Source organism: Orbicella franksi, chromosome 1 (genome assembly GCF_964199315.1).
Source record: "Orbicella franksi chromosome 1, jaOrbFran1.1, whole genome shotgun sequence".
NCBI lineage: Eukaryota > Metazoa > Cnidaria > Anthozoa > Scleractinia > Merulinidae > Orbicella > Orbicella franksi.
Window position 1 is genome coordinate 37,293,419 of NC_138145.1, and position 12,615 is coordinate 37,306,033.

Genomic DNA, 12,615 nt, shown 5'->3' on the forward strand with positions numbered 1-12,615 from the left:
AATATCACAAAGCGAAAGAATATCTTGAGAAAGCTCTTGCCATCAAAATACAAATTGGTGACAAAGAAGGAGAAGCAGCAGATTACGGAAACTTAGGAACTGTGTTTTGATCTCTTGGTCAATAACACAAAGCCAAAGAATATCTTGAGAAAGCACTTGCCATCAGAATACAAATTGGTGACAAAAACGGAGAAGCAGCAGATTACGGAAACTTAGGAACTGTGTTTCAATCTCTTGGTGAATACGTCACGGCTGAAGGTTATCTTGAAAAGGCACTGTCAATTAGTCGAGATATTGAAGACTTAGACAGCGAGTTCAAATTTCTTTTTAATATTTCAGGGGTGAAATTATGCCAGTACAAGATCCAGGAAGCGTTTGACTGTTTGTTTTTGAGTATGAGCAGAAGCGAAACTTTACGAAGTTTGTTAGGGGACAACGACGATTTTAAGGTATCGTCTTCAGATGGTCGCGATTTTCTCTACCGGAATATTAGTCAATTCCTTTGTTTTTCGGGAAATCCGAACCATGCACTTTATGTTTTAGAGCTGGCTCGGGCTAGAGCATTGGCAGACTTGATGGCAACTCAGTATTCTCTTAAAAGCCAAGTCTCAGCTGATCCGCAATCGTGGATTGGTATTGAAAATATTATGAAAAAAGAGAGTAACTCCTCTTGTCTGTACATTTCTTATTATAATAATGATCTGTCTTTCTGGATTCTTAAGACAAGAGGAATCATTCAGTTCCGAACAATAACAGTGGATGAGAAACTAGTTGGCGCCGGACCAGTTGGCAAGTTACATGATTTCTTCGCAAAAAGCTTTCGGAGCTTTGCTATTTTATCCGAGGAAGATTGCGAAGATCGATCTTTAAGTGACGTTGAGAACCTCGCAGCATTGAGACTTATAGAGGAAGAAGATGAAGAAAGTCAAAACTCCGAATCGAGCGTTTCTTTGTACTACAGAGCGTTAATCCGTCCGGTAGCTGATCTACTTGAGGAGCCCGAGCTCATTGTTGTTTCTGATCGCTTCTTAAACCAAGTTCCATTTCCAGCGTTAACAGATGAAGACGGGAGTTATTTATCAGAGAAATTCAGAATCCGCATCGTTCCTTCTTTGACGACTCTCAAGCTCATTCAGGACAGTCCTGTATACTATCACAGTCAGACTGGTGCTCTGATAGTGGGGGATCCAGTTGTCGGTACCGTGCGTTACAAAGGAACGAAGAGGTGGGTTTCTAGGTTACCCTGTGCAGGAAATGAAGCAGCCAGGATTGGACGACTGCTAGGTGTTCAACCTTTGTTGGGACGGCAGGCAACAAAGCAGGCGGTACTTGACGGGCTACATTCAGTGAGTCTTATACATTTTGCAGCCCATGGTAATGCCGAAAGAGGAGAAATTGCCCTTTCTCCAGTAGGACCTCCTAACAGGCTTCCAGAAGAAGAAGATTACCTATTCACGATGTCTGACATTGCAAACGTTCAACTGCGAGCTAAACTGGTGGTACTTAGCTGCTGTCATAGTGCACGTGGGCAGATTAGAGCCGAAGGAGTCGTTGGGATCGCTCGAGCGTTCTTAGGATCCGGTGCACGGTCCGTTTTGGTGGCTCTATGGGCCATAAGTGACGAAGCAACAGAGCAGCTAATGTGTCGTTTCTACGAGCATCTTGTTCGTGGGGAGAGTGCCAGTGAATCTCTTCACCAGGCCATGAAATGGATGAGACGTAACGGCTTTAACAACGTTCGCGATTGGGCGCCGTTTATGCTGATTGGAGACAACGTGACATTTGACTTTGGGATATAACGGTAAGTATTTGTTAGAAACAAAACGCTTTTTTGGCGGAGGGAGGGGGGGGGGGGCAAGCTAATAAACGTTAACGAAACTGTTGCCATTGCATGTCATAAGTTACGAGATCCAAATCCTGCTAGACATGTCAGCAACGGTTCTTGAAATCGTTTGCATTTAGACACTCGCGCAACGATTGATCTGTTGGTAGTTCTCTCGAAGCCTCGCCCTCGCCAATGAAGCGTGAGTGTTTATGCTAACCATGTAAATCATCAACTGGACAAACAATGTGATTTATAGACGCTTTTGTTTGATACTTTTCAGCAATAACCTCTAACAACTGAGTGCGCACTCTGATCATGAGTGTCTGTGTAGCCAAGGGTTATTTTCCTGTTTTTACAGAGACGCATGGTAACAGCTACGTTTCCAGGCTTTTAAGCGTTGTAATTTAAGATTGCGCTCACATGCATCAAATAAACACTGTTTAAATTCGTTGCCACTTTTTCTCCGTGTGAGATGTCCTTCGAATAGAGACAATTTTAAATCAAATGGACGAGTGAGGTTTTTCAAGAAATAACTCCGTGGCAAGTCTTATGAACGAGCTAGAAAGGAAAGTAATAGCTAGAGATCAGAAAGTGAGTAGCCATTAGTTAAAGATCATCAACACATTGTCCGGGAGACAGGTGATGAGTATAGACCAATCGTCTTGATGTGACACTAAATTCTCAGAACTTACGTTAACAAAACTATATGGTAATTGAGTAGGGAGAATTAATTTTCTCTGAGTGTTTTTTAAGCCTAAATCTCTTCGATTTAACCCACTATCGCCGCTAAGCGACTGGTGGTTCAGTGTCGGTTGCAAGTTAAGGGCCTACTTACATGGTGAAAAGTTGTCCCTGTTGAGAATGTTTCCCACTCACCCCTCCCGCGACCCACTGTTACCGAGCGATTATAATGTATGAAAAATTAAAGTTTCCTTCTTACTAAGCCTAGAATTTGCCTTCTCCTTCAGGATAAGTGTTTGCTTGATTCCAGTTGTTTTTCACCCAGGAGTCACCTCGCGCACGACACAACTTCTGACTAGCGATTTAAACAGTGCGCCATTACTTTTAAAAAGTGTCGTTTATGGTATCATATTAAAAGTTCCATTTTTTAAATTGTTAGTGGGGATGAGTTATCTCTTTGTGTTTTTATCACTCAGTTTTTTGACTTTTACTAATGTCCAGGAACTCAACAAACAAAAACACAACTAAGCAGGAAAAGTACTTTGCTGAAGCGTATTGGATTGTTTGCAGATTCTGTTCATTTGCAAAACGCATCAATCACTGAGTTTAGGTAGTCCAGTTAAGAAAGCTGTGTTTGAATGCTTGATAAATGATATTGATCTCCTTATAATACCATTTAATTTAATTTGCCTCAGGCAAATATCTTGTATTACTTTCGACTATGCGCCTACTGGCGCCTCGAGAACTGGTGATGACTTTAGGGTAGTAATGTCTCTATAGTTATATTAATGCGTTTGAAATTTAATTCAATCTAAATTTTAGCACTAGATAGTTTTTGACGTGTGTTGTAGTGCCTCTTGTAAATAAAGTGAGATCATTTTTAACATCACACAGTTTACTCGCTATCCCCTTTCTTATCGGTTCAGAGCTGTAGTCCACACTGGAAACCATGCATTCCTGGTTTGCCTTCACTAATATGCAGCAGTTAAGTAAATGCATGCCGGGATCAAGTGCATGATTTCCGGGAGTTAATGCGCGGTGTCTGAGCATCTTGTACATTTGCACACAAAAAATTATAAATTTTTCTATATTGTATTTTCCGCAACGGTAATTAAGAGGATATTTTCTTAGAAATAATGTGAAATATTAACCTGTTACTAACCTAGCTTACTTACGCCGTACTGGGGAATAATGGCCCAAGGTCGTTGCATTACGGACAGAGCGAAGCGAGGTCCATACAATAACGACCGCGCGAAGGCCAATATTCCCCAGTACGGCTCGAGCAAGCTAGGTCAGTAAGTAGTTTATTATATGACCACCGGGACGTGCTTTCAAAAAACCAAAAATATACGTGTTATGACCGTTTCCATGGAAACGGTTCTTATGGCAAAATCCCGACCCAGAAAGAACGAAACAGAACGCTGAGATCTGCTTAATAACTACCTTGCCATAAAATACAGGCTGCTACTGATAACATTTGTCATTAAATATTCCGGATACTACAAAAACCTCCTCTAATAGGCCGGTAAGTCCAAGAATCAAAACTCCTGGCAGGAGTAATCTGCTAGAATTCTATTACTGACCTGCTTTAGCACATGCGTCATACTCCTGCCGAAATTGTCTAAGTAGGACTTTACGTTATCCCACAACGAAAACAGCTCTCTAAGACAAACAAATGTATATATTTATACTGCCTTATTGTACAAAGAAAAACAACAATTGGTGGGATGTTTTGTAGGAGTAGCATTACGTACCGATCAAAGTCAAATTCAATCGTTCTGATATAGCTTGATTGACAGTAGCTCCAGTAAAACTTCGTTGGAATTTCCTCGATTGATAACTTGGTTTTCCAAAGTGCATCAAATAATTTACACTCGCGAGTACCAAGTTACCCTACCAGGGGAGGGAGGCACTGAGGATAACGACGAATGAAATCGGAATTGCTTTATTTTGTAGGGCATTTCCAGGCGTACCCATCAAGCATGCGTGAAAATACATTACGCAGGCGGGATGCGGGAGATTTTAAATAAGTTAATGGCGGAATGCGGAAGAGAAAACTGAAAAACGTTCTTCCTCTGTAAACTTCACAGTCTTTCTAAACAAATTTCTTAAACCGCACTTTATGATCAGCTGTTTTCTTGGAATTTCTGGAAACGCCCGAACCTGCAATTCGTACTTTTCACTTTTCAAAGGGAACCTACTGTAGTAAGTAGCTAAAATGGTATTGTCTACCCTCTCAGTTGACAATAATGTAGAGCTGTGACATTCATAAAAACCGAAAACGAAGACTTATGGCTAACTCGAAGCTGTTTGATTATGTGATGTCGTGGTCTGTTACAATGGAAATTAGGAAGAATGCATCGATCGCATCGATCGTGGAAAGTTTATTATGAAGTGACTGACATAAGTGGTAAATTCACATTCCCCCGTGTCTTAATAATGCGCATGAAGAATTAAAAAAAGGTCGAGAGACATCAGCTAAATTCTTCTTAGCCAGCGAGCGAGCTCACGTTGGAGCACAAGGGCGCGTGGCATAGCAGCGAGCGAGAAATCCGGAAGCGAAGCCGCGACACGAGAAAGTAAACTTTGCGCCTCTTCACCAGATTCCTTCCCGCTGGATCGCATTGCTCTTCGTCGCTCGCGTGCGTGACTCAAAGGTGAGCCTTCTCGCAGGCTAAGTTCTTCTAAGGTCGCCCTCTGTCTTTAAAGCATGTCAGATAGGAAAAGATGTAACACACCCTAGATAGTTTTTTTTCTCTAGTCGAAGGGGAAGTAACTCAATATCATTTCAGTTTCTTGTTGAGCAATTATTGCGTGAATGTTTGTGAACATGCTCAAATGTCACAAACGGCCTTATGACAAAATCACCTGAACCCAACAATTTCGTTTTTGTCTCCACTTGGCACGTCAGATGCTGTGAAACTGAAACTTTTTTATGAATGTTAATTACACGAGCGACCCTATTATGAACAGTGACACGCGGAAGTCTCTGTGCAATTTTTCTTGAGGAAAGCGGACGGCTGAACACAGACCACTGTGCAACGGTAAGTTACTCATTATTTTGTTTAAAACAATATTTGATTACAAGTTCGACTGATAAAAATTACCATACCAATTTTGCTCATTCGGGATATCGAAAAAAGCCTCCTCGTATAGTTGTATGGCCTAGTGGCTGTTATCTTGAGGTCCTAAATCAAATGCTCTTGGCACCAATAATTTGCTAGCAGATTGTTCCAGTGACCCACATAAGCAAATGCTTTATTTCCCTCTTAACCAGTTTTTCGAATTTACCACATTCAGAGTTGGGAGTAGACTGCAATGAATCAATCTACCCCAAGTAGAAGTGAACACCTTAATCATGACAGGTTCATCCTGAACTGAGGTTTCTTTTCGCCACAAACAGATGTTCTATAAATACTGTCCTTCCTGTACGGAAGACCAAAAAAAACAAACAAAAAAAACAAAAGCAATATTACGTACCGCAAACACGAATTGAATCGTTCTTATATAGTTTGATTTAGCTCCATTAAAACTTCTTTCGATTTTGTTCGATCTTGATAACTTCAAAACCGCGTATTACATTAAGCTGCCGGAAGGACGAAATACTAAATATAACGAGAAGAAAAAATATCAGGACAATTTCTTTAGACGGCCTCTCGAGGCGTATTTCCTGCCGCTTGAGACAAAATCCACTCCTCACAGTTCATTTTAGTAACACCGTGGAGTTAAGAAACGATTCGCAATTTGCTGTTTGTCAATGCGTATCCCGCCATTAATTATTAAAGAGTGCATATTATGTTTTTACGAAGAAGTGTCATATTTCGGATCTCGCCTCTTGTTCAAACCCATCGCGCATTCCACCAAACCCCTGCGAAATATATATCATCCTTTTTCCTGAGTGTTTCATAGAATTCACTTTCGACCCTTTCCGATGTGAAATTCCCTGTGGTAGGTAAAAGTTATTCTTTATGTTTTGGTCTTTTCTTAACCAATTAACAATTGAATGTACTCGAGACTAATAGCAAACTCCAAGCTGTTTGGTTCTGTGACTTCAAGGCCTGTTACAACGGGAATGACGACGGATATCATCAACAGACTGACACAAATAGTAAATTTACGGTGACCCTGTATATGAGATTGTCTTTTAATACTTTGGCATTTAAAAGATTGATTAACTGAAGTATCAAACCATATTGGTCATGACGAAATTATTCCGAGCGGTCTGGTTTTTTATATCGGTGAACATAGAAAAGGTCATAAACGGCCGAATGCAAAAATCACGTGCAGCAATATCATTTATTTTGTTGTTCCGCTTGTGACGTCAGATGCTGGGAAACTGAAATAAGTTTACGGATGAATAATTTGTGTGAGCAACAGAATTATTAACAGTAACACACAAACACGCTTCTGCAGTTTTCTTGAGGAGAGCGGACGGCTGTATACAAACTACTGCGCAACGGTAAGTAAGTCGTTGTTGTCGGCTTCTGCTAATGAAATTTTACCATATCCATCTTGTTTATTCGGGATATCGCGAAAACGTCCCAGTTAATTTTATTGCGTCTTGGTTAAAGCAGGAAGGTCTCGAACGAAAACCTTTCCTAGCAGTAATCTGCCAGAAGAGGATATTTGAGCTGCCTTCGCTAGCTTAAGTTATTACTACACATCCTTCCCGACTTCAGGCTTGAGCCAATAGACTGCAATAAATCGATAACACACCTTTTATTATAGTTAGGTAAGGAAGAAATTGTCCATTTCCCGACCCAAGAGGACAATACACTGAGTTCTCCTTCCGATACCTTCCTGGAGGGGGTGGGGGAGGCACTTAGAACTACGAGGAATAAAATCTGACCAGTTAGTTTTATTTTGTTTGGGCTCTTTAGGTGCATTTTGTGTTTCGTGAGCTAATAACGTATTCCCTAAGAGATCAGTTTCGCTCGCACAAAAGTACAAAATACGTTTCTCACGGGAATGCTTCGTAGTTTTCAGTTTTTAAAGGAAGCTCTGCTATGGTAAGCAGCTAATCTTGTATTGTTTGTCCTCTAAGTTGACAATAATAAATCACTACCACATTCATAAAAAAAAAACATAGGGAAGGCTGAATTCGAACTCGAAGCTTGTTTGTTCTGTGATTTCCTTAGCAGACGTCATAAAAGGCTTTATCAGTCAAAGTGCACGTGCATACGGCAATGTCTTTTTCGTATTTTGTTTCTCTTTCCTCTTGTGATGTCAGATAATTTGAAACTGAAATATTTTTGTGGAACCATAATTTATGCGAACAGCACGCTATACTGTAACAATGTCACATAGACGCCCCTCTGCAATTTTTCTTGAGGAGAGCAAACGGCTGTACACAGTCTGCTGCGCAACGGTAAGTTAGTCGTAATTATATTTTGTTTCTAACATTGTATAATTTCGGCCTCCACTGTTAACAGTTACCATATCCATCTCGCTTATTCGGGATATCGCGAAAACCTCCTCATGTAATTGTATGGCCTAGTGTGTATGGTCTCGATATCCCGAATCAAATGCTTTTGCCAGCACTGCTAGTACTCTATTAGTGACCTGCTTTAGCTAATGCCTCATGTCCCTACCAACCGGTTATGGAATACATTTAGGGTTGAGATAAGACTGCAATGCATCAAGAACACACCTCTATGATCATCTCCACCAGGATTTTTCAAATGGGGGGGGGGGGGGGGGTGGGGGGAGGTCACACTGTGTCAAAGTGAGAGTACTCACCAGATTGGCATGCCGTTTTTGCCACCTGTTGTAGGTTGTTTCCTTAAAGAAAACTTAAAAAAGGGGGAGTCACAAGCATCTTAGAACCCCCCTCCCTAAGCTACGCCCTTAAAGTAGAACCTAACTCTATCACAGAACGGGTTTCTTTCAGTTACGAAATGCTGTACACATACTGGCCTCACTGTAAGGACGATAACTAATACAAATTTGACATGTTTTGCTCTAGCAACATCAGGAACCAATCAAACTCGAATTAATTCGTTCGCATATATCTTGAATTACCTCGCCAAAAATAAGTTCGATTTTCTTCGATTGATAATTTGGGTGTCCACAACAAATCAAACGAGACAATTTATACCTGCTCGCATTATGTCACCCTACTGGGGAACGGAGGACGGAGGGAGACACCGAGGATAACAAATAAACTCTGAACAGTAGTAGAAATAGTAATCTTTTTGCCTTGTTTTGTTTTGTCTTGTTTGTTTGTTTGTTTGTATCTTTGTTTCTTTGTGGCCACCAGAGGAGTATTTCGTGGTCATTGAGCTAATGCGCGCTCCTTACAAATCAGTTCAGTGAAACTGTAGAGTTTCCAGAGAAAGTGCGATTTCCTGTTTTCTATATTATAATTCCGTGTCTCACCATGAACTCTAAAAGAGTCCCGCCTCCAGCTCGCCGAAGAGGGCAGATTATCTTTCCACCAAGGTATTTTTACCCCGTATCCTTTTTTTAAACCCACGTCCCGGATACCCACAAACGCATGCATGATACAATCAAAAACATGCTTCCTCTATGAACTCCATAGTCTTTCTTAACTAATTTCTTGGAGCGCACTTTATGATCATTTGTTTTCTTGGAATTTCTTGAAACACCCGAATCTCCAATTCGTACTTTTCAAAGGGAACCTACTGTAGAAAGAAGCTAAAATGGTATTGTTTACCCTCTTGATCAGTTGAGAATAATGTATAGCTGTGACATTCATAAATACCGAAAACGAAGATTAATGGTAAACTTGAAGCTGTTTGATTCTGTGATGTCGAGGTCTGTTACAATGGAAATGAGGAAGAATGTCATCGATTGCATCGTGGAAAGTTTATTATGAAGTAACTGACATAAATGGTAAATTCACAATCTCTCGTGTCTTTTTTTATTTATTTATTTATTTATTTATTTAAAGTAACACGTCTTAACAAATTACACGTATCACAAATTACAAAAATTACAATAACAAAGTACTCTGGTATTGCTACTCCGATACTACAATGTACATTACTTATTTACATCAGGTGTTACTTACTTACATTAGGAAAACGAATAACATAAAGTAATTAATTAATTCTGACAGCACACATTAGCTACAATTAAATTAAACAGGATAAAAAGCAAGAAATAAAAATAAAAAGAGAAAGAAAAAACAATAAAAGGAAAGGAAAACTTAAAATTACAAAATAAGCAAAGAAGCAAACAAACAACTAGTAGCGCGGGGAAGGGGGAGGAGGGAGAATTTCTAATCTTGATTTAATACAATTAAAAGTAACTTAGTCTATAAAGTTTGTGAGGAGCATTGTTACGTTACGAGTACTTTTTCGGTGTTAATTTACAAATTTTCAACTTTGTATTTATAGTTGATTCTAGCAATAAAGTGAACTGTTGTTTAGTTTACTTACATACACGTAGAACTTCATAAAAAGGAGGGTGTAATTGAATTTTCTCACTAGCTCCATGTATGTTGGGTGTTTAAAGGTGGCGAAAAGCGTTTCTTTTGTATCTGGTTTAAAGTTTGAACCATTCTGAGTGTTAAACCAATTAATGACTTTGCATGTGAAGGTTTTTGTAAATTCGCAGTCGATGAAGGTGTGATTTTTGGAGTCTGGCTCACCACAGTAGATGCAGTCACTGTCTTTTTTTATCCCATATCTGAAGAGTTCTTTCTTTGTAATGACAATCCTATGGATAAGTTTGAATTGGAATTCTTTCAACTTATTTTCTTTGCATGTTTTTGAAGCCCTTTTAAAAACATCTGTCCAATTCTCAGTGTCTATTGAAATATCTCTTTTCCATCTTTCCGGCCAGTATGAGGTGATTGGTGTTTCTTAACAAGAAGTAGGCGGTAATAGTCTCTTGCCTTATACGTTTCAAAATTGATTTGATTAGTTTCGTTCACTAAAAAAGATTTCCAGTTTTCTCTATAATTAAAGATCGAGTTTTGCTCTAGGACTCGCGCTCTGTTCTTCAAGCTCACAGGAATTGCACTCAAGATTTGATAGAACTGGAGAAAGTTTGTGTTACAATGATATTTAGCGTGAAATTCTTGAAAAGTTAGGTATTGACCGTTTCCATTAAAAAGCTGTTGGATCGTGTGGATACCCTTGATAAACCATTCCGTTATAAATAGCGGTTTTCCATGAACTAAGATTTCTTTGTTATTAAAGAGAATGGTTTCGGTTCCTTGATCATAATTGTACAGAGTCTTGATTTCATCAAATGCAATAAGTATGTCTCTGTAGAATGTTGGAATGTGCCTTAAATATTTGACATCGTAGTTACATCGAAGCACGAAATTGAGACCGTGTTTGTTAAAAAAAAATAGTCCGGTACTACTTTCCAATTGCAGTTATCTTTAAAGAGAAGTCTTTTGATCCATGGAAGTCTGAGCGATTTTATCGTAAGTTCGATGTCAACCATCCGTAAGCCTCCGGTGGAAAGGTCTTGGTACATACTAGTCCGTTTTATTTTGTCCTTCTTATTTTTCCAAAGGAAACGAAACATTTTATCTTTTACCATTGGCACTATTTCCTTAGGGACGTTAACATTTGAAATTGAGTATATTAAGTTAGATAACCCCAAAGATTTAATTATCAGTACTTTTCCATAGAGTGTTAATCCTCTCGATTTCCAAATGTCTAAATTTGTCTGCAGTTTTTGTACTTTCAAATTAAAGTTCATCTGGTTATTACCTTTTTCGTCATAGGAAATATGGATTCCCATTAATTTTGTGAGAGTATTCATCCATTTCATCCCTAGTAGTTTGGTTATATTATTCAACCATTTCCTAAACAGAATGCTTTTGTTTTCTCTACGTTGAGCACTAATCCAGAGCAATTCCCAAAAGCGCTCATAGTTTTCAGTGCTTGTTCAGCAGAAGCCACATCAGCACAAAATAAGTTGGTATCGTCTGCAAATTGGCTTAGTTTGATCTCTGAGCCAAAAATTCTGATTCCTTTTATGGTTGAGTTTTGTCTTATTTTGTTTGATAGTATTTCTGCTGTCAGGATAAACAGATATGGCGAGAGTGGGCATCCTTGTCTAACTCCTCTAGAGGGTTTAAACCAGTCCATTGCAAAACCGTTGTTCAAAGCTACGCTTTCTATGTCCATGTAGAAGATCTCGATCCATTTTCTTAAGTTATCACCAAAATTGAATTTTTTGAGAGCACTTTGAATACAAGATCATTCCAGTGAGTCAAAAGCTTTTTTAAAATCAACTGATATTAATATACCTGACGTGTTGTTCACCTGAGTTTGCTCCATAATATCACTTATTAATCTTACATTTTCTCCAATATATCTTCCTTTTATGAAGCCCGTTTGGTCCCGATGTACGAGTTTTGAGACCATTGGCTCAATTCGCCTTGCGATGGCTTTTGATGCAATTTTCTAATCCACATTAAGTAAAGTGATTGGTCGCCAATTCTGTAAAAGCAATAATTCAGCGTCGTCTTTCGGTAAAAGCGTAATTATGCCTCTACGCTGAGAGACCGATAACCTCCCATGCTCGTATGCTCCATTCAGGCTTGCTAATAGATCTGCTCCTACAAGATCAAAGAAATGCTTATAAAATTCTACCGTAAAACCATCCTCGCCTGGTGATTTTCCGTTTTCAAAACTCTCCAATGATTTTTTACATTCTCCGTAAGTCAAAGGACCGTCTAAAGCATCTCTTTCTGCATCGTCTAATTTAGGAATTTCCATGCTTTCGGAAAATATTTCAAAGCTATCCTGTGCATCTGTTTTTTGAGAATTGTACAAATTACTATAATATATTTGGATCATTAATAGCATTTGTGTTTCATCAGTAGTTGTTTCATCATTTTCCAATTTAATTTCGTTGATAGTTTTTCTATTATAGTTCTTTTTTTCTAAATTAAAAAAGTATTTTGTGGCTTTTTCGCCCTCTTCTACCCAGCGGCATTTAGATCTGAAGATTGCAGCTTTACCTTTATTATTATATTGATGTTGGAGTTCTTTTTTGAGGTCATCATATTGTTTAAGAATTCCGTCAATGTTATCAAGGTTCTGGCTATTGCAGATTATTTTATCCAGCTCATCAAGTTGTTGTTTGATCTCCGCTTCATGCTTACGAATCGCCTGTGC

At 39.0% G+C, this 12,615-nt stretch overlaps 1 protein-coding gene across 2 annotated transcripts; it reads left to right on the forward strand.

Moving 5' to 3' along the window:
* Window positions 1-225: 225 nt before the first annotated feature.
* On the forward strand, window positions 226-3,355 carry LOC145461633 (tetratricopeptide repeat protein 28-like). 2 transcript variants are annotated; one of them, XM_081445660.1, is made up of 2 exons: window positions 226-1,801; window positions 2,106-3,355. In XM_081445660.1, the coding sequence occupies exon 1, from the start codon at window positions 396-398 to the stop codon at window positions 1,797-1,799; it is 1,404 nt and encodes a 467-aa protein (XP_081301786.1). In that variant the 5' UTR covers window positions 226-395; the 3' UTR covers window positions 1,800-1,801; window positions 2,106-3,355. The 2 variants fall into 2 exon arrangements, with proteins under 2 accessions (XP_081301786.1, XP_081301787.1); XM_081445661.1 differs by having other exon boundaries at window positions 3,008-3,355.
* Window positions 3,356-12,615: the final 9,260 nt, after the last annotated feature.